This window comes from Patella vulgata, chromosome 2, assembly GCF_932274485.2.
Source record: "Patella vulgata chromosome 2, xgPatVulg1.2, whole genome shotgun sequence".
NCBI lineage: Eukaryota > Metazoa > Mollusca > Gastropoda > Patellidae > Patella > Patella vulgata.
This window is the reverse complement of record NC_065880.2, coordinates 80,125,573-80,148,944: the sequence shown is the minus strand read 5'-3', so window position 1 is coordinate 80,148,944 and position 23,372 is coordinate 80,125,573. Positions and strand designations below refer to the sequence as shown.

The window sequence follows — 23,372 nt, the reverse complement described above, 5'->3', positions numbered from 1 at the left end:
GGACCTACCACTTGTCACGTTCAACCGGGCAATAGAAACCACGCCAGTTGACTCAGTGACAGACTTTATGATACAACGCGCACACGCTTACCATTAGGCCATCCGCCTTCCCTTTGCACATGAAAGTTTGAGATAGATTGTACGGGGGTGGGGGAGAGGGTAGAGATGGAGGCAGAGGAAGAAGCAGAGAGATTAATACTGAGGCGTGGTACTTTAAAAAAATAGGAACTGAGCATGACGTCATCACCACCATCTTGGAATTGTCATATCAATATCATCATACAAACGAGCATGTCACGTCGATTTTACAGGAATTGGTGAATCCGGTTTCTTTTTGTTCTGTATTTAGGGAATGCATATTCAATACAATAAAATCTCGAATACTTCAGCTAATGTAGTTTTAGAATTCACCATTTTCATTGACCTAGAATTCAAATTATAGTCCTCATTTTAGTTTAAGATTTCGTGAATAATTAAGGCGCTTGGGGTATGGTCAAAGACATAAAGTCCATAAATGGCGGCAATATTCTGTGGATTCCACAAATAGATATTAGGAGCGTGATGATCCATGATTTTTCATGAGGAACAAGATCCGGTCCGGGCCTCCCAAAACACAATATTTATATGTGTGTGAGGGAATGGGTTGGGGTCCCTCCCAGTGCCACCGGGTAATATTGGGCTGTGTGGAATATGCTAGAGTCAATTTGTATTATTATCTCTGGCCCACGGTATATGTTTGACACTGGTTAAGCATTATGATTATCTTGCCATTTGCGAGGGGGCGCAAAAACTCAATGGGTGAAAAAAAAGTTCGTCACTGCGTCTCCTTCGTTTATCCCCTGATTGATAGTCAAGTAGCCAAACTGTAAGCCTAATAGTTAACTATATGGGTCGTTAGAAATGTCGGGATTTTTTTTGCTTTTCGAATCTAATTATGCTTGAAGGAACATATCAATATCCTGTCTCGATATCAATTGACACACTGTATGGCGTATACCCGCCCCCAGTAGCCCAGTCGGAGCAACACAGTAGGGCATTAAAACATTTCATTTCATTTCATTTTGTATGCTATAGCCTGAGTTTACAGACACAAATGATGACGTACTGCATTCAACACTTTATTCCAGTATATACATTATAATAAGAACTAGAATTGTGTACCAATGTCTCGCTTCTCATCTAGAGCTCCAATCTGATTAAAACACAGATCCTATTTCGTTTCGTTTTATAGTTTCACTTGTCTTTACTACACTAGGATCTGGAAGAGTTGTATACAACCCGCGTTCTGGATGATGTAAGAGATTAGCCAATGAAACGATATGTTGCAGGGAGAGGGGACCTACATAGGCTAAGCCTGTTCCCCAATCCGATTCAGACAACATGAATAAAAATGTTGTTTATAAAAAAACCCACTGTGGGTATCCTACTAGAAACATCAACGCTGATTGGTTAATAGGGTCAAAAGCCGCTGGTAAGACTCCTGACGCGACCTCCCACGACAACTGGTCAGATCTTCATGTTGTACATGTAGAGGTCATCGAAAGTAAAAAAAAAAACGAAACGAAATATAGATCTGTAATTTAATCAGATTGCTAGAGCTGTATCTTATCTAGACTACATCTCATTTATACTGTTTATGTTTCATACTATAATTTCTCATTCATTATATCATAAATTACATTGAATTGAAGAACGCATTAAATAATAAAATCTTGTGGCGGGAATATTCTACTCTTACTATTTGACATTCTATGTGGATAGCTGAACGTGTGTCAACTATTATGATGCTTTTGAAGTAATAATATAACATATAAATAATAATATAAAGTAGATGATATAACATATAATAATATACATAAAATACAATAAATCCTATCCCAGTAGAATAACTGTATATATCAATATACAATAAATCTTATCCCAGTAGAACAGCTGTATATATTGATATACAATTTATCCTATTCAAGCAGAACAACTGTATATCAATATACAATAAATCGTATCCCAGTACAACAAGTGTATATATCGATATACAATAAATCCTATCCCAGTAAAACAACTGTATATATCAAAATCGTGAGCATGAAGAGAAAGAAGAGAACACGGTCTAGTACAAGAGATACTTGACGCCATTCACCAAGCATTTCCTCTTTTACTTCGTTCGTACGAGCACGTGCTGTTAAAATATGCAGTTGTCTGTTTAAATCTTCAACATCTGCCTCTAACTTATATCCTACAAAATATATTATAGAAATATACACAGTTATCTCCCTTCAGTTCATTTAAATTCAAGAATTGCTAGTCTGACGCAACATTACAGAAATACATACCTGGCAGAAAATGTATTTTCAAACCCCTTTCTTTGATTCTACACCAAAAAGTCAACAAAAATCGTCATGTAAAAGACCATAATCCACTCTCGATGCCATCGTTAGCCTGCGATATTTACTGGATTTAAATATATTTTGTTATGGATAATTTAACGTAAAAACGGATAATCGAGACTTTGTTATCATACCAACGTCAGTAATGACGACCGAGACTAGGCTAATATCTCGGTTCAGATGGAAGCAATTTGACTGAAATTTTCAACATATTCTCTTTTCATTCTCTATGTTTTTACAATTATAGCGAGAACTGTCAACTCTTATTCTAATCTTACGTAATGCCCATATAAGATAAATAATGTACGATACACATATGGGCCACTCGGCAAACCTCACTAGATTCCATTACCTCGGCTGTATCGCGGTAAGTTATATATGTACCTAAGCCTATACAATTGCGATGCGGCACCGGTTTACTTTTTAGGAAAACTTGCCGCTTTTAAAAAGAAGTTATCAAAATTAGGTCCTTCGAAGCGTGTGCAGAATTTTCAATGCAAAGTTGTCCTTGTTTGAAGAAAATCGGATAAACTTGAAAGAAAAACAGCTTCAGACTGTGAAATATTTGTATGATAAAACATTCTTCAAAGGCGTCGTCGTGGGCAACGCCGTTGGTAATTCGGGAACTTGAAAGTAGTTCCAATGGTGGACTTCGTAATACAGTCGAGGCTAGATGTAGGGTACTGTAATCTGCTGAGGTTTGCCGAGTGACACATAGGCTAATTGTTTCCTATAATTACCGTTGTTAGTTTCTTTTGCTTTCTGTCCATCAGTCGAGCTGCTCAACACTGGATTCTCTAAACCTTTCATTGAAACACAATCAGTTGAACTAAGTGGATAGTAATTGTCATTTCCCAGACAAACGATCCGTTTTAGACTTCGTAAGAAAACCTGGAATGGCAGAAGAAGAAAACGATTAATGGCATTTTTTGGTAAAATTTATTTTTGACCGACATATTCCTTTAATTTCAAACAATTCTACCCCAAAATGTTCGAGTCGTTTACTGTATATCAAACAAATGGAATATGGGTCTCTCTAGCTTAATAAATAGAGAACAAAAAATCTGCCAGTCTGTTATTTCGATAGCCCGTTACCCCGTATCTGTTACCCATCTAATGTGACAAAGTGATCTATACCTTTCATCAAAATGAACGATCGTTTAGGTGCATAGACCTTTATGACCTCTGCTGGATTTGATAATATATGATATTGACGTTTCAACTCTGTGTAAACTTCTGTTAAGGCACGGACTGCATACGATCTTATTAAACACAACACGTCCTTTACAAGCTACACATGTCCTTTACAAGCTACACATGATCTGTGTATAACACACGGTAGAACTTCATGACTTCAAAGGACATACGCAGTGCAGTTACAAATACCATAATCAGATAAATAAACAATACCATAAATGATGATTCACTCTTGTCCATTTTCCCTAATTGTCGTATGCTATATAAGCAGGGGTTTATTGTCAGTAAGACAGACTTTGAATAGAGCTCATCCTGCATTATGTCTATTTCATGTTCTTAATAAAGGTCTTATCAATTATGCTGATCTTCTGGTATCTGTAGTGTTACACTAATGATATCGTTTCATTACCCATCTAATGATATCGTTTACGTTGTCATCTAATGATGTCGTTTACTTACCCATCTAATGATATCGTTTACTCACCTGTCTAACAAAATCGTTTACGTACCCATGGCATCTAATGATGTTTATTTACCCATCTAATGATATTTATTATTAACCCATCTAATGATATCGTTTACTTACCCATCTAATGATATCATTTTTACTTACCCACCTACTGATATCGTTTACTTACCCATCTAATGATATCGGGCACCCTGCCTCGTCTAGGTCCTCTGTTATGTACATTTAGAACACATATAGTTGCTATTAAAGAGAGGAATGACCAGATCAGATTTAAACTATAGAAGATACCTGAAAATATAATTCATGGGTGTAAAGGGAGTCAACTCGCCAAAATATGCATCATTTAGAATTTGCAAACGCAATACGAAAATAAAATGGGGTTTAACAACCTACTTTATAGCGCCAACTGGGCTAATGAAGACGGGCATACGCCATACAATGTGCTATGAGGTAAATTTTGCCCGGGCAAATAACAAAAGCTACTCGTTTTTCGACATTTAAACTTAGATCTCAAAATAACAGATATTTTTATCATGTATATGAATGTTTCCAAAACATATTGCATTAAATCTCGTTTTTCGTAATTCGAAAATATCAAAAACAAGGAAAAGAGCAGTTTTTATATGAATCCACTGCCCAGACATCTTCATTTATGACATCTTTAGTTGTTTTGAAAACTTTTTTAATCAAATGATTTTTTGTGACCTTCTCTACATATACACATCGAATCTGCTTTCTTGACATCTATGTTTGAATAGCGAAAAACAAGTAGCTTGTTATTCGCCAATATCGAAAAACGAGCTACTTGTTATTCGTTATTCGCCAATATCGAAAAACGAGTAGCTCATTTTTTAATATTCACCAATATCGAAAAACGAAAATCGAGCTAACTCCACACTGCCACGTCATACAACGTTAAAAAAAACGTGCGTTGTTTACATTGGACGTAGTAATACCATTTTTTTTTAAAACTCATCTCCCCCACCCTCATTTTATATACCGATTTACACTAAATATCATATAATATTATTATATTTTATCAATATTATACATCACGCACGCGGTAAGAAGACACAGATTCACAGCTTACCAGTTCTATTTTGTTTATTAGTTTTAATTCTTAGTCTGACTAGTTTAAAATCTTACCAAGTAATGGTAGTGTCACATGTTGTATTGGTAGAATCTCTTGTAGCTTGAATATCATCATTATATTAGATATTATCAATATAGAACCTGAAACAGATAAACGATAGAAATGAAAGTTTAACGTCCTACTGTTCTGCTCCGACTGGGATAATGAAGACGGGCATATGCCATACAGTGTGCTGCGAGGGAAATTTTGCCCGGACAGCGGCGCTATGACCCATGCTTATATCGAATTCTAACTGCCAATGTGAACATCTTGTAGCTTGAGTATCATAGAAAGTAAGACGCCGGAGCACTAACCAGGGTGTACCAGGTTCGATTCCCGTGCTGACCGAGAAGGTTTCCTTGTCAATGGAACAGGGTATGGAACCTAACAATGGATAGTTTCCCGTAGTTCGGATACGAAGACAACCCGCGGTCCCTTGGTACGTAATAGAACGCTTGGCTCTTTTAATTAGGGGGCGGGGGGGTGGGGGTGGGGGCGAATGGTTAGCACGTGCGCGCTGTATCATAAGGCCTGTCATTGAGTACGTGACAAGGAGTAGGGTCGCCTGCCCAACCTCGAGGGATTTTCTCCGGGTCCTCCGGTTTCCTCCCACTGCTAAATAACCCTACGCGCAAGCGAGTTATTGAAATAAAAAATTAAACCATATGTTAGTCCCGAAATGACCTAGTTTGTGTCGAGTGGACGTTAAACCCCATCTCTCCCACTATGACGTGAGACATTGATTAATCAATCAATGTTGACGTGTCTAGTGGTTCACCCACATTCCGTGCATCACACGCAAAGAACTCATCGTAACAGACCGTTTCATTGGCTAACCCCTCACTTCAAGCAGAACGCGGGCTATGTTATAACTCTTTCAGATCCTAGTTTTGTGAAAACAAGAAAAACGGAATTTTGAACTGCATAAAAAACGGAACGAAATATGATCTGAGTTTTAATCAGATTGTGTAAAATCATAACAATCATTACTGATCATTATTTTTATGTTGTCGGAGCCACGGTGGCTAGATGGGTAAGACACTGGCTCGCTAGTCTGGAGGTCGGGTGTTCGATCCCTGCATTTGCCGAGAAAGTTCATCGGGATTTTCCGACGTGGTTTCCCCTTGTCAGTGGTGCAGAACGGAGGGCATAAAGGACAGCTGTCTAGTCCTTCGGATGAGACGAAAAAATGAGGTCTCGTGTATACATTGGAATGCACGTAAAAGATCCCTTGGCAGTTGGAATTTGATGCCGCTGCCCGGGCAGTTGGAATTCGATATAAGAGTAGGCAACAGTGTCGCCCGGGCAAAATTTCCCTCATAGCACGCTGTATGCCCGTCTTCATTAGCCCAGTATAGGAGTAGAACAGTAGGACGTTAAACCCAATTTCATTTCTTTTTTTAATGTTGTCATTTAGTACTTACCAACCGTGAGTCTTTCTCTTGATTCTGGTGGTAGAAAAAGTTGAAAAGGAATCAATAAAGACAAGATAACAGCAGGTAGAATATAAACGTGTATATAATACATTGGTTTCCTTTCAAGCACCACAGTAAAGACCATAGTATGATATGGCTCGGAACAACAAGGGTAATGTAAAACAAGTATGTCAGCCGTATACTCTAATAACTTCCAGTCATTCCCACTTGCAACAAATTCACTTAACTTGTAGGCTTCTAATGCGTTACCACCCAGATACGTAAGATTAAGTTCGTTCCCGTGATATGTCCATGATCCAAAATTAAATTTACACGTTTGCTTATCAAACGGGAATCTAAGTAAATTTCCCTCACACGTCGCTTGCAAGCGCATAGCTGGTATCCACAATATAATTCCGTTATATATACCTACTGATTGGTCGTTAAACGTACGCTCATCTCCCATCCTAAAATAGAAAAGAATATTTGAAAGAAAACCCCAAACTGCTTTGGTATTTTATTGTCCAAGAAGACCCGAAAGATGTGAATAAAATGCAAGGGTGACTTCCACCCACTACCCCCACCCCCACCCCTATCAGTGACACAGGACGAGACTTGGCGAGGAATTGCGTCTAGTCATCAGCATTTTGGACGCTACTGCTGCTGCTGCTGCTGCTGCTACTGCTGCTTAGTGCTGAGTTTTGCCACTGCAGTCACGATACGATACCTATTGCGATGCAGGTGTTACGACACGATTCATAACCAGGTCAATATTTACCAAGAAAACAACAGGATAAATGAATAATTAATATTTTTAGTCCTGAAAATGTCGAAGAAATAAAACTGTTTCGCATCACAATGTTGATGTGGATCAATATAAGGACCTATGGATAATTTGTGACGAGTTACTTACTGAAGCGTCAAAAACATAAAAAAAAAAATTGCGATACCTCGATTCAACGTCTCGCGTTTCTATACGGGAATCGTAAGAAGGTGAATCGCAATACATCGATTCAACCATATATTGTGCCATCTTAAATAGAAGGCTTGATCTCGCTTTAACTACGTACATCTTATCAAGGCCTTGATGTAGTACCCTGCATATTTTGGCGCTTATTTCGATTGGGTACAAGTCCAGCTTGTGAGCCTATCAGATTCCTCGGTCGTCGCGAATACCAAGTCAAAATGTCTACCTGTGATAATTGAGTTGCAAAGTTCAAGGTTCGTTCAATGGCGAGGTTTCCACGGAGGTCGCGATGTCACAATCTCTGACATGTGTCTGTGGATAACGTAGCTATAAGTTCGAGAATTGTGAAGCAATCTAGCTACGTCCAGATGTTGTAAAACTCGCGGTCGTTGCTTCAGGAACATGCTATTGTGCCAGCATTACGCTGCTGTTATTGCGAATACTGATTCTCATTCTAACGTCGTCGACGACGATGATGATGATGATTTCTACCCACCCATTGTATAAGACAACATCTGGTCTCCACACCACTGACGCTGGTACTCTTAAAGTTTTAATATTTCCATATCTGCTGGGGTCCCACTCCAGCCTCTCATCTGTCCATAGCTCAAACAGCACGGCACTCACATCCAATCGTTCCCTAATCTCGTCCTGATAAAATAAGATAAAAAAAACTAATCAGCCAATTATTTTCTAATAATACTTTACAAAGCCATTGTTTTGTCCATGCTATAACCGTCAGTCTTCACGCTATGTCCATGCTATCATCGCCAATCCAAACCATTCGACAACTCCAGCCTTCCATGTGTCTGTTCTTGTAAATGCTTCCAGTCCTTCCCTGTGTGTATTATGTCCATCGTTGCCCTTCCGTGTGTTCGGGTTATGATAATTAAGGCTATGATCTTTGACACCTGCCTCCCCGTGCGGGGGTTGAGGATGTGGCAACGCCGGGATACGAACCCGTGACATTCCTTTCAAGCGGTCACGGTCGACTTATTTTGGCCGTTGGTCGGCCGTAGGTTTGAGTAATTTTCTGCCTATAGTAAATCTTTTTGGGGGGCTTTAAAAGTGTAGCACTAGCTTGCAACACATCTTTGTTTGACTGGCATGGATACTGAACTTCACGTGAGAGAGAGAGAGAGAGAGAGCGAGAGAGAGAGAGAAATGGGGTTTAACATCCACTCGACACAAACTAGGCCCAAGATATGGTTCAATTTTATTTCCATAATTCGCTTGTGCCTAGGGGTCTTTAGCAATGGGAAGAAACCGGAGGACCCGGAGAAAACCCACGAGGTTGGACAGGCGACCCTACTCCTTGCCACGTACAACCGGGGAATCGAAACCACGCCTGTTGACTCAATGACAGACTTTATGATACAGCGCGCAGGTGCTAACCGTTCAGTCACCCCCCCCCCCCGGAACTTCACGTAATCTGTGTAAATATGGCTACCCAAATCACATATTCTGCCAGAGTGATCGATCTAAAGTACTTCGAAAGTGGGTGTTGATATTAAAATGAGAGACAACAATTTACACGGCATACGATTTTATAGCGAAGCCGGTTACCCAGTTTAAAACAATAAAATACCGAATACTTCAAGATACATTATGGGAGATTAGATAAAGAGCTGGCAGTTCTCACTATAATAGTTAATAAACCAGATACGGTAAAGGGAATTTGCTGAAAATTTCAGTCAAATTGATCCACTTCATGATTTAATTATGAAAGGAAGTCGAACAGCAAATTGGAACCTAATCCAATAAACATCGCAGGCTGGCGATGCCATCGAGAGTTGATTATTGCCTGGATAAGTTAATAAATGTCTAATTAAAATATTTAGATAAGATTTCAGGCGGAAAAAAGACATGCAATAGGCAGATTTAGCTCTTGCATAATGTAATGTTTAAAAAGAACATCTATTCTCTCAACCATACTCCTACAAAGTCAAGACAGCGCAGCTAGACTCCTGGAAAACATTACATCATTGGTTGTCTCAGAATTCAAATGGTCATCTGATTATCTAAGCTTAATTTTAGCCTTTTAGATTCCCGTCTCGGTCACCCAGAGAGAGAGAGAGGGAGAGAAGGGGTTGAACGTCCACTCGACACAAACTAGGTCATTTCGGGACTAACATATGGTTTAATTTTATTTCAATAATTCGCTTGCGCGTAGGGGTCTTTAGCAGTGGGAGGAAACCGTAGGACCTGGAGAAAACCCACGAGGTTGGACAGGCGACCCTACTCCTTGCCACGTACAAACGGGGATTCGAAACCACGCCAGTTGACTCAATGACAGACTTTATGATACAGCGCGCGCACGCTAACCATTCAGCCATCCCCCCCCCCCCCCCGCGGTCACCCAGACCCTCCAAGGCTTCAACGTATGGAGGGCCTGGGACCGTTGTCAATATTTGACGAACGTTCCATTGCCCAAACGTAACCGGGTGTTTGGTTTTTATGTATCTTTGGCCAAGTCAAGTAACAGTTGTGCCCCTTCCCACAAAAAATCCCCCAATTCTTGCATTAATATAAACAAATATGAATCGTGACGATTTAGGGTTAAAAAGAATCAACAGATATGGCCCATGAAGAAAGAAATTTTACAATAAATTTTTTTTAAGACTGTTTGATATTGAACTCGCAATGCAATCAAATGGATTTTCTGAAATGGCATTCTTAAATTAATTTCATGGGCGTCAACATCTTGTTTTTGGACTAGTTACCTCCCTTAGACTTTGTTTATGATGAAGTAAAAGACCGGATAATCTAGCCAATGACCTATTATTCTCAAATGTTGACAACGCATCCAGACTTATATTTGGAATTCGGTATGAGAGTAGGCCTTAGTGCCGTTGTCTGGGAAAAATTTCCCTCATATTGTGCATGCCCGTCTTCAGTAGTCCAGTCAGACGTTAAACCCCATTTCATTTACATAATGCATCTTTAAAGTTACTTCATAACTTACCATTTCTATTATACTGTACAATGATAATCCAAGACGTACAGTTACCGATCCTGTTTCATTCTTCAATGGCATTATGGCATTAGTATAATTAGTAAATAAATCTTTATACAGTTGCGCTTCGTTTTTATTAGCGTCACTTACTATTCGATCGCCCAACACTGTAAAATACGAAATGATGGCCAGGGATTAGTAAAGTAAGCAGCAAAAGAAACGTCGGGTTGGTATGTTACTCTGAATAGACGCGTTGCATAAATGTTTTATTGTATATTTGTGACCACATCTCTAACTATTCTTGAGCAATAAGGCTCCTTCCCAAACAGGGCCGGCGGAAGCAATTCTTGATTGGGGGTGGGGGGCTACCACCCTAGGTCCTTAGACGAGCTCTTGGGGATCTAGATCGTCGGAGACGATTTCTAAGCAATTTCTGGCTAATAAAATTACTCAGCAATGAAGTAAAATTTTATTTTGTAGGCAATCCAGGTGAGGGGGGGGGGGGGGGCTACCATTGTTGTCCCATTCTGATGAACCTTAAATATGTTAAGGATCAAATGATCTTGAATGATAGGATAGCCCTTTTGATTTTACCTCTTCCACGTCCATTTCTTACAAAATGTGGGCATATCTTGCAAGGCAACCGCTTGTTTCAACTGGCCATAGCAGTGAATGGATAAGGGGCACAAGGAAAGAGTATAAATAAAACTGTATCCCGTCGTTTTTCTAATTACCTAATATGTCATAGATACAACAGACATGAGATAGACTTGAAATAAAGATCGACCATTCAGTTATCTAATCGCGACCCTCGCAACCGCGGGTCTCTTAACCCTGGGAACAGTATAGAGCATAGCAGGGTTTTCTTCTTTTGAAAGCCTACGTTCTAGAAGTCTCACTTCTACTCACTTCTATGTTAAATTCAAACCTTTATGTTTTTAATAGAATAGTTACATGCGTGCTATAATCTGGAGAAAAGGGTACTTGCGGCCAAAATATTAGGTGGGGGGGGGGAGCCAAACACAGAATTGAACCCAGGAAATGTTCTCAAAAAAACGACCCTGACTTCTGAAATGGTTATGTGTTCTCCATGATTTTCATGTAACTCATGCTGCACGTGCTGTTCACCAGAACCAGCCCTATAAAAGGCACCCCATACCTGGTTGAATCATTCACACTACAACGTCAGCAGCATGCCACGACTCACGACAGCCCAGAGGAGCCAGGCGCTTAGAAGACTCGACACTGCCCAAGCCGTTGCCAATCACTTCCAGGTCAATGTTCCGACCATCTATAGGCTTCAGCAACGCTTTCGGGCTACCAACACCACGGAAACGAAATGAAATATAGATCTGTATTTAATTAGATTGTACCACAAGGCGCAAGACTGTCATGTTGTGCGACAGCACGCATAGAATCCCTTCACACAGGCATCTGAGACAGCACGTCCGATAGTGGGAACATACAAAAGACCCATAAATACCGATACAGTGCGCCGACGTCTCACTAGAAAGAACATCCATTGCCGTAGATCTTACCGTGGACCGATCCCCACTCCTCGCCATCGACGTGAACGTCTGCAGTTTGCCCAAAAACACCAGAACTGGTGACACAGGCAATGGAGAACTCTTCTGTTCACAGATGAGAGTCAGTATCGCGTATCAACCGCTGATGGCAGAACCAGAATATGGCGTCGACGTGGCCAGCGGGAATTTCAAGCATAATGGTTTGGGGTGGAATCGGCCTGAACCAGAGAGTGGGTCATGGGGAGGTCCAAGCATAATGGTTTGGAGTGGAATCGGTCTGAATCACAGAGTGGGTCCTGTGGTGTTCCAAAATCTTGGCCCAGCAGTGCGCTACATCAATCAAACTCTCTGACCCCACGGCATACAACATTTCGCACGTCATCGAAACAACGCTTTCCAGCATGACAACGCCCGTGCTCACACCGCCAGAGTTACTTGGACTTTCTACAGCAGAACGGTGTCAACGTTATGCACTGGCCAGCCCTTAGTCCCGACTGAAACCCGATTGAACATCTTTGTGATGAACTTCAGAGGAGACTTAATAACGTCGTACCGAGATCAAACACAGCCGATGGATTGCGCCAGGCTTCTCTGAGAGTGTGGTTCCAGGTGTCAATGGCGTTCATCAATCGTCTGGTCCGCTCCATGTACAGACGCTGCGCTGCTGTTATTGACACTCGCGGTGGACACGCTGGATACTGATATAGAGACTGTGTACAGACTCTAAACCTTCTCGTAATGTCTTGAAATTGCTTTGATCCATTTATCCTTTTAGTCAGTCGTTTTCTAAAATGATCTGATTAAAGTGCCTCTCTGATTTTTAAATCGTACTCACGTTTTTTTGTTTTTTGGTTTGTTTTTTTTTTGCTGTTTAGTATATTTTAAAATATCCAGGCAATGGTATTTAAAAAAAATACGAAATAGTGGCCAGATATATGGTTAGGTCTATTTGTTATGGTCGCCTCCAGATTTGGTCAAAGGTCAGGAGATGTAAATAAGGCTAGCGCTGACCCTAACCCTGGACCTAGCCCTAACCTTTACCCAAACTCTATCCCGCAATCTCGTCAACAGTCACGTACCCTAACCTTTTTTACATCACAGCGACCTTGGCAAAATCTGGAGGTGGCCTTAAGAACTGGACCTAGCCCTAACCTTTACCCAAACCCTATCCGGCAATCTCGTCAACCGTCACGTGCCCTAGCCTTATTTACATCTCAGTGACCTTGAAGAAATCTGGAGGTGACCTTAAGAACTAGATCTAGCCAAAGATATATACATGTAGAATAAAAAAATATACGAAACATACAGCCAAGGAAGAGTATTTTTTAAAAAAAACCCAAAAACAACACATTATCATGGCCCTTTATATCCCTAAATATCACTTACTGCAAATGACGTCATTCAAATCAAAACTTTAATCATATAAATCTTTCCCAATCACAAGGACATCAGATCAACCTAATTAAATACTCTAACTTGATCCACATCAAAAGGGATTAGCGCCTTCTAATTCGATTCATTTAGGCATCAATAATTTATATTGAAATGAGAATGAAACTTACCTTGTGTAACAATAATATCCATAAATAATATCCCACATAGAGTCCACGTTTTCATCTTGAAGTCAGGAAAGGGGGGCGTGTATGAGTGTCTCAAGTCTCTAACATTAATTACTAATAAGAAATCTGATACGAACTCGTATCTACTTCATAGAAACTCTTTGCTTAAACAACACAACCTTGCATCGTATTTTTTAGATATAAAATAACTTAAACGAATTCAAGAATAGCGAAGACAGTTTTATATAAATGATTAAAGGTAGGTATAGACATTTACATCTGTATGCATTAAACCATGTGTGTCGCGATCAGGCAGTATCCCAAACATCAATACTTAAGCCCGTTTTCCACGTACGCGTTTTCGCCGGTTACATAGAAGCAGCCCTATCACATTTGCTTTAAACCTCGAAAACGAGTGTATGGAGAGAGAGGGGGGAGGGAGGGAGAGAGAACGTGGGATTAATATCCAATCGACACAAATTGTCATTTTGGGACAAACATATGCTTTTTTTATATTTCTTAGCACTTCATAGCACACTGCATGTATACGCCATACATATGCCATACACACGCCATTCATACACCATGCACACTTCATCCATAACCCGTTCAGTCGCTTAAGTTGAACTGGTTTAAAAACTCCAGGGATCGTTAAACCAGTTTAACTTTTGTCGTCTGAACGCAAATGTGGGGCAAATAAACCAGTTTAAAACACCCAGCTTGCGAAGGCTTTTTATAAAACTGGTTCATGTTAGCCGCCTGAACGGGTTGGCTGTACGCAGTAAGTTACATTCCTGGGAAAATATCGGGGCCAGAGAGTGCCAGTGTTCACGAAAGCCTGCGAGAACCGAATAAAGAATATAGGCTACCCATGGGTAGTTAACTTTAACCTCCGACCGAAGAAATCAGAATAGTTAAACTTGTTTGGATTATAATACGTGTGAACGCAACACGGTCCTTCTTAAAAACCCCGGCCATTTTGAACTGGTTTAAAAAAAAAGTGTCTGAACGAAATAACAGTATACCATGAGGAGAAGTGTGTATAGAGAGCTGCGTTTCCGCCTAATGTTTATGGAATTCTAATGTCGATGTCGAACCTCCAAACTCTTGGTTACTGTGCTAGATCCGAACTGACCGGGGTTTAGCGTCCTACTCCCGGTGAGCTAATGAAGACGTCCATACGTCATGAGGGAAACTTTGCCGGGACAACGACGCTAAGGCACGGGTTGTTTTACATGCACGCCAATATGTACACGGGACGTTGGTTATTCGTTTCACCTAAACGACTATGAGCGGATCTGGTTTAACATCAGAACAATAGTTTCCTCTTTTGTGGGGATAGCGCCAGGGTACTTTTAAGAACTGTACAGCTGTGTGGGCATTATAAAATGGGAGCCGTGGTGACTCAGTCAGTAAGACGTTAAAGTGGAGGTCTCGGGTTCGCTCCCATTGTTGGTCGAGGTGGTTCCTCGGGTATATCCGGCGTGGCCCACCCTTGCTAATGTTACAGGACGGCTGGCCTGCCAAGGATAGGACGAGAAACCGAGGTCCCGTATACACACTGGCGTGGGAATTCGAAATCAGAGTATGTCGTAGTGTCGATGTCCGAGCGAAATGTCGACCATAGCACACTTTATGGGGTATTTCAGTCGGTGCAGAAATGTAGGACGTTAAACCATAATTCATTTCATTTGCAGTATAAATACTGTTAAACGAATACAGAAGTGATACCGCAGACAAAACGTAATCCGAATGCGCAAAATAAGAAATGAAATGAAATGAAATGGGGTTTAACGTCCTACTGTTCTGCTCCTATGCTGGGCTAATGAAGACGGGCATACGCCATACAGTGTGCTATGAGGGAAATTTTGCTCTGGCAGCGGCACTATCGCCTACTCTTATATCGAATTCCAACTGCCAAGGGATCTTTTACGTGCATTCCAATATATACACGGGACCTCGGTTTTTCGTCTCATCCGAAGGACTAGACAGCTGTCCTTGTCAGGCCCTCCGTCCTGCATCACTGACAAGGGGGAACCACGCCGGAAAATCTAGATGAACTTTCTCGGTCAATGCAGGGATCGAACACCCGACCTCCAGGCTAGCGAGCCAGCGTCTTACCCACTTAGCCACGCGATCCCCCCGCAAAATAAGAGTATTCGGCATGTAGACAGTGCAGGTGAAAACGACCTATAAGAAAAGAAGGAGGGGAAGAAATGGAATTTCGGGACTAACACATGGTTCAATTCGATTTCAATAATTCACATGCGCTTAGGGGTCTTTAGTAGTGCAAGGAAATCGGAGGACCCGGAGAAAACCTACGAGGTTGGACAGGCGACCCTAGGCCTTGTCACCTATAAGCGGGGAATCGAAACTACGCTATTTGCCCCAATGACAAACCTTATGATGCAAAAGATGGGGTGGGTTGGGTTTTTTTGGCGTGGGGGAGCGGGGGTGGGGGGGTTAAGCTTATGATCGGCTGCATGGGCTGGGGTTGGGTGTCGCTACTATTCCTGTCAAGGGCCAAATTACGTAATCCAAATAAAAAAGGTGGGATGTTTTTTTCGAGGTGGGGGTAGGGTGGTCAAGCTTGTTGATGGACTGGACTGTACACCCTACTTGGGCGCTTTTGGTGGAATGTCGCTAGTACTCTTTTCAATGGTCAAATTTGTAGATGGACTGTGCACACGATTATGTGCTCTTCGGCCGGTTTACAGTAGATGCCGTTCTAGTGGGGCATGGGGTTTAACGTCCACTCAATACAGGCTAGGTCATTTAGGGTGATAATCTTTATTTCAATATTTCGCTTGTGCGTATGGGTCGTCAGAAACGGGAAGAAAACCCACACGGAGAAAACCACACAGGTGACTGAATGACAGGTCTTATGATCGAAAGTGCACACTTAAGCCCTCCCCCCCCCCCCACTCCCACAGTTAAAATAAAACGACGCACGCCTTTAAATATGTAAAAATACAAAATTGACCCGCTATATATTTACGGGCAGGTGATTTTATGAAGGTTTACCTGTCCTCAGATGAATAACCACCATCCACTGTTTTCTGTAGTTTACCGTTAAATATTCAAACATATTAATAACCCCTGCTTATAAGTGAGAATTGTGTACACCATTTAGTTACCCCGTCATGCCCAATGGGTTGGGCAGTTGTCGGAGTACTCAAAAATTAAAGTTCATATTGGGAATGTTCCAGCAATTACCCACAAATATCCCATTTGAAAAACTTAACTTATCGTAAATATGTGCACTATGTTTCTGTCATAATATAATGGGGAGTCTTAAACATGCAATTTGTAATATATGGAGGAGTCTTAAACATGCACTTTTAATATAGGCTTATTATTTATTATATCATAAGTGTGCACTTTATAATACAGGGATTAGTATTATATCATAATTTAGCGGGGTTTAAGCGTGCACTGTCATAATACATCGAAGTTAATCTTCAACACGCGCTTTATAAAATAGGGGCTAGTATTCTATTATAATGTAGGATATGGGTTTTGAGCGTGCACTTTATAAATTTACTTTACATTACAGATTGTCCGTTCAGCCAAATTTCTCATAGATATACAAATGCTTAATATTCTGAAATGTTGCAATATTTTATCAGATGATTGTGGCATGCTGTGCTCTTTTTGATTATAAATCTTATGATCACCCCAGTGTCTTCCATTTAACTGTGAGGTCAGTTGGAGAGAAAGTTATTGGTCTTAATCCAGCCTGTTAAACTGTATTTATCTCCCTTGTACCCGCTCGCTCTTCTCGCAATGAATCAATGAAATTGGGGTTTAACGTCCTACTGGGCTAATGAAGACAGGCATACGCCATGTAGTGTGATATGAGGGAAATTTCGCCCAGACAGTGGCGCTACGGTCTACATTTATATCGAATTCCAACTGTCATTGGTTCTTTTACGTGCAAGCTAATGTTGTTTGTCCCACTCAAACAACTATAGATACTAACCTTGCCAGGCACTCCGTCCTGCACCACTGACATGGGGGAAACCGCGACGGAAAATCCGAGCAACTTTCTCGGCCAACATTGGGAATGCTCCGTGTTTAACCCTTGTGGGTTCACGTTATGAGAATCACATAGCAGGTATCAGGGGTCCATATGGACCCCAGTTATAATTCAAAGTTTTTACGTACAGATATATTTGAATTAAAAGGCAGCGGTTTAGTTTTTATTTGCTTTCATATTTGACAACTGAAAAACAACTAAATTATTTTACAAAAACATCTTAGTGACATTTGGAAAAGATTTAATAATTCTCACAAAATTGCTACTTTGTGTACTATGTGGTAAAGAGGTTAAAATGGCAATTCACGCTTGATACAAAAACCATTGAATATCTTGAATTCATCATTTAATTTTTGGTATTTGTAACATGCAGCTGCTAAAAGAGAGAATACTCTGGCATACGCAATATGGTATTAGACAGCAAATACATTAGCAAAATCCCTACGTTGAGTTGTTTAAGTTAGGGGTCCGATTGGACCCCTTGTACCCTTCAAGCGTTGGGCCTGATTTGCATGTAACAGAACTCTGCATGTGGGAAGCAGATGAATACCGAGTTCTTCACTACGTGTAAAAATGTATAGGAGACTAAGTCACTAAATTTCAAAAAGCAGTGCCCAGTAGGTATTACACAACACTATAAAACATGTGCATGTGGTCCACGGAGACCCCACGTGCACCGACATTTGTTAAAATGCGACATTTGTACGTACAATAATTTTTTATATGTTTTATCTTTTACAATCCTTCTTCATGTAAATAATTTCAAATAAATCAACCTGTCGATAAAATCATGTATAATATTGCACGTTAAAATTGTAATACACACCGGGGGTTGGATGGTCGAATGGTTTGCGCGTGCGCGTTGAATCATAAGGTTTGTCATTAAGTGAGCTGGCGTGGTTTCGATTCCCCGGTTGTACGTGAAAAAAACCCTCCCGTGTCCTCCCACGGCTAAAGACCCCTACGCGCAAGCGAATTGTTGAAATAAAATTGAACCATGTGTTAGTCCCGAAATGACCTAGTTTTGTGTCGCGTTAAATATCTCCTCCCTCTCTCTCTCTCTCTCTCTCTCTCTCTCTCTCTACTAGGTCATTTCGGGACTAACATATAGTTCAATTTTATTTCAATAATTTGCTTTGGCAGTGGGAGGAAATTGAAGGACCCGGAGAAAACCCACGAGGTTCGACAAGCGAACCTACCCCGTAACACGTTCAACAGGGGAATCGAAACCACGCCAGTTGACTCAATGACAGACCTTATGATACAACGCGCACACACTAATCCCCCCCCCCCCCCCTTTGTACGTGAGAGATAGAGAGATATTGTACGAGAGGGGAGGGGAAATTGAGGCAGAGAAAACCCAGGAACTGAGCATGACGTCATCAACATCAACTTGGTATTGTAACATCAACGCCCAATATTATCATACAAACAAGCATGCCACGTCGATTTTACTGGAATTGGTGGAACCTGTGACCTTTGTTCTGTATTTAGGGCCTGCAATAAAATCACGAATACTTCAACTAATGTATTTTAGGAATTCAGCATTTTCATTGACCCAGAATTCAAATTATAGTCCTCTTTTAGCTGTAAACCAATGAAATAACATAATTTAGTTTAAAATAATTTAGTTTAAGATTTCGTGAATAATGACCCTTGGGGTGTGGTCAAAGACATAAAGTCCATAAATGGCGGCAATATTCTGTGGATTTCACAAACTGAAATCAGGAGCGTGATGATCCATGATTTTTCATGAGGAACAAGATCCGGTCCGGGTCCCCCATAACAATATGTTTATGTGTGTGTGAGTGAGTGTGAGGGAGTGGGTGGTAGTCCCTCCCAGTGCCATCGGGTAATATTGGGCTGTGTGGAACATGCTAGAGTCGATTTGTAGCATATCTGACCCACGGTATATGCTTGACACTGGTTATTATGTGATGTTGAAAACCGCATCGAAACCGCGTGATTTTTTGCCATTTGCGAGGGGGCGCAAAAGCTCAAGGGTGCGCCAAAACTCAAAACCACGACACAAAGCTCGCCATTGCGCCCCTCCCCTCATTATCTGATTGGTATCTAAGTTTATTATAGTTTATTATCTCGCTCGTCAGAATTATCTTTTTTATTATCATTTTATTTATTTATTTATTTTTTTTTTTTTGCTTTCTGAATCTAATTATACTTGAAGGGACATGTGATATCCTGTATCGACATGGATTGACCCATAAAAAACGAATACACTATTTAAAGTGGACTACTTCAAACTGTATTGTACGTATATCTTTAACATTTCACATGATGTACATTTCCGACGTGGTTTCCCCTTGTCAATGGTGCAGGGCGGAGGGCTTGATAAGGACAGCTGTCTAGTCGTCCGGATGGGTCCAAAAATCGAGGTCCCGTGTACACATTGGCATGCACGTAAAAGATCCCTTGGCAGTTGGAATTCGATATAAAAGTAAGCCATAGTGACGCTGCCCGAGCAAAATTTCCCTCATAGCACACTGCATGGCGTATACCCATCTTCATTAGCCCAATCTGAGCAGAACAGTAAGACGTTAAACCCCATATCATTTCATTTCACTCCAATTTGCAGATCCACCGTTCAAATAGTGTTTTAATATGCTAAACGTTTTAATAGAGAATGTCTAATTATGTTTTGGCGGACAGAGAAGTTCTGTAAACCACGATCTATCAGTTGTTGTCTAGCGGGCAGATTTGGTTGTACCATGGTACAGTTCATATTGATACCAGACATAATTCGTGTTGGATTATATTTCAAGCGATAAGTTTGTCCAAACAAGAGTCTTTATTACTTCAAATAAAAAGAGTGTGTGCACTGTTACAATTATATGTATTTTAGAGTTATAAGTATAGTAAAAATACAAGTGTCCGATTTGTAATATCACATGGTTTGTTAACTTAATTTAAAATGATTTCAATTTATATGAAAACAAGGCTTATGTAACATTTCATCAAACCTAATGTAGAAATACAACCATATGTCATTTTATAAAATGTGAGCTGTAAATTATTAGAAATGTCATTTGAAATATTATTTCTACTGCAAATTGTAAATTTAGTGTAACTATAGTGGTCATATTGGTTATTCCCCCTTTGACCGTATATCGAAATTTGTGTAACATATTTACTGTTCTGTCAGTCACTATAGTCTATTTTAGAGAAAGAGGTTATTGAAATTGTGCAGGCAATTGAAATAAAATTAACCCATATGATAGTCCCGAAATTACCTAGTTTGTGTCGAGTGGACGTTAAACCCCATCTCTCTCCCCCCTCTATCTTTCTCTCCCTCTCTCTCTCTCTCTCTCTCTCTCTCGTATTATAACAAGACGCACGAAGCAAGTAAATCAACACAATAATTTGTGAATAATTTCCCACGGGTAAATAAATCAAAGAAGGAATTATTTGATAAGAGAAGAAAGTAAATTGAGTTGATTTTATTTGTGACAGACTTCATATTTGTACGTCTGCTGTCGGTCTATAATTACCCCATTCACGTTTATCGGATATTGCAGAAATCAAAATGGCTATATTGGACTCCGTATCTAAAATATGGAATATCTTTAGAGCGAAATTGAAGGAAGTTAAAAGTCTCGTTAACGCAATGTTTCGGGTATTTTGAGAATAACATTCTGTTTCTATGGTTACGTCAGTGGTGCGCAGTAAAAGTGTTGGGTAGGGGGTGTGGTGGGGGTCAATTATTCAGATTTCAACTGTCAAATGATCTTTTACGTGTAGGCCATATTGTGGATGTGTCGGATTGCATCATAAGGTGTTTCGTTGGGGCAAATGGCGTAGTTTCGATTCCCCACTTGAAGGTGACAAGGCCTAGGTTCGCCTGTCCAACCTCGTGGGTTTTCTCCGGGTCCTCCGATTTCCTCGCACTGCTAAAGACCCCCTAAGCACAATTGAATTATTGTCCCGAAATGACCTAGTTTTTGTCGAGTGGACGTTAAATCCCATTTCTCCCCCTCCCTCTTTTCTTATAGATCGTTTTCACCAGCACTGTCTCCATGCCGAATACTCTTATTTTGCGCATTCGGATTACGTTTTGTCTGCGGTATCACTTCTGTATTCGTTTAACAGTATTTATACTGCAAATGAAACGAAATAGGGTTTAACGTCCTACTTTTCTGCACCGACTGAAATACCCCATAAAGTGTGCTATGGTCGACATTTCGCTCGGACATCGACACTACGACATACTCTGATTTCGAATTCCCACGCCAGTGTGTATACGGGACCTCGGTTTCTCGTCCTATCCGAACGATTAGACACTGTCCTTGGCAACCTAGCCGTCCTGTAACATTAACAAGGGTTGGCCACGCCGGATATACCCGAGGAACCACCTCGACCAACAATGGGTGCGAACCCGAGACCTCCCTTTTAAGGTCTTACTGACTGAGTCACCACGGCTCCCAATTTATAATGCCCACTGCCTCCCGTTCATGTATATGTCTATTGAAAGATTAACATGCCAATAAAGAAATTTGGTAGTAAATTAATATTATTATAGTAATCTATTGAGCGATACAATAATCGGATTAAATCATCATTTATTCCATATTTCATTGATGCAGTATCTGATATTGACTGACAATATATTACTCTCTCTCTACCGTGGTATAACTAACAATAACCCACAGCTCTAATTCAATACGTTCAAGGTCCACTTACACAGCTTGTTATGTTTCAATACGAGGGTGGTGGGGATGTGGTGGACTGGTGTTAGTGAGGCGGGAAAGTTCTTTAGATACGGTTTATATATGACATAACCCAATTCTGCAACCTGGGTGTTTTTACCCCCCCCCCCCACCAAACATGGGTGTAATTGAACACTAAAATCTGGGTGTATTCAACGCCTAAACATGGGTGTATTTTCTACACGTAAAATCAGGGTGCATTAAATGCCTAAACATTGGTGTATTTTCTACGACTAAAATCTGGGTGTAATAGCCTCTAGACCACCCTTTAATATCGAATTAAGTAATTTTGAAATTGTGTACCTCTGATCGCCAAACTCTTTCAGATGCCTGCATACATCCTTGATGCCCTGCCTATGAGGAAAATTTACAAACGTCAACCACCGCAGCACACACAGCTGTACAGTTCTTAAAACTACCCTGATACCATCCCCACAAATGAGGAAACTATTTTTTCTGATGTTAGACCAGATTCGCTCATAGTCGTTCGGATGAAACGAAAGACCAACGTCCCGTGTACATATTGGCGTGCATGTAAAACAACCCGTGCCTTAGTGTCGTTGTCCGGACAAAGTTTCCCTCATGACGTATGCACGTCTTCATTAGCTCACCGGGAGTAGGACGCTAAAACCCGGTCAGTTCGGATCTAGCACAGTAACCAAGAGTTTCGAGGTTCGACCCCGACATTAGAATCCCATAAACATTAGGCGGAAACGCAGCTCTCTATACACACTTCCCCTCATGGTACACCGTTATACCGTCGGAGGTGAAAGTTAACTACCCATGGGTAGCTTCATATTCTTTATTCGGTTCTCGCAGGCTTTCGTTAACACTGGCACTCTCTGACCCCGATATTTTCCCAGGAAAGTAACTTACTGCGTACAGCCAACCCGTTCAGACGGCTAACATGAACCAGTTTAAAATAAAAAGCCTTCTTGAAGACAGGTCGCGAGCCGAGGTTTTTAAACCAGTTCAACTTAAGCGACTGAACGGGATATGGATGAAGT

At 40.7% G+C, this 23,372-nt stretch overlaps 1 protein-coding gene across 2 annotated transcripts; it reads right to left on the bottom strand.

Annotated features, from left to right (window-relative positions):
• Positions 1-1,122: 1,122 nt before the first annotated feature.
• LOC126809924 (acetylcholine receptor subunit beta-like 2) lies at positions 1,123-13,786 on the bottom strand. 2 transcript variants are annotated; one of them, XM_050534801.2, is made up of 8 exons: positions 13,609-13,785; positions 10,530-10,687; positions 8,061-8,215; positions 6,607-7,064; positions 5,197-5,283; positions 4,220-4,338; positions 3,125-3,275; positions 1,123-2,233 (listed from the first exon to the last, which is right to left on the bottom strand). In XM_050534801.2, the coding sequence occupies exons 1-8, from the start codon at positions 13,661-13,663 to the stop codon at positions 2,043-2,045; spliced, it is 1,374 nt and encodes a 457-aa protein (XP_050390758.2). In that variant the 5' UTR covers positions 13,664-13,785; the 3' UTR covers positions 1,123-2,042. The 2 variants fall into 2 exon arrangements, with proteins under 2 accessions (XP_050390758.2, XP_050390759.2); XM_050534802.2 differs by lacking the exon at positions 10,530-10,687 and having other exon boundaries at positions 13,609-13,786.
• Positions 13,787-23,372: the final 9,586 nt, after the last annotated feature.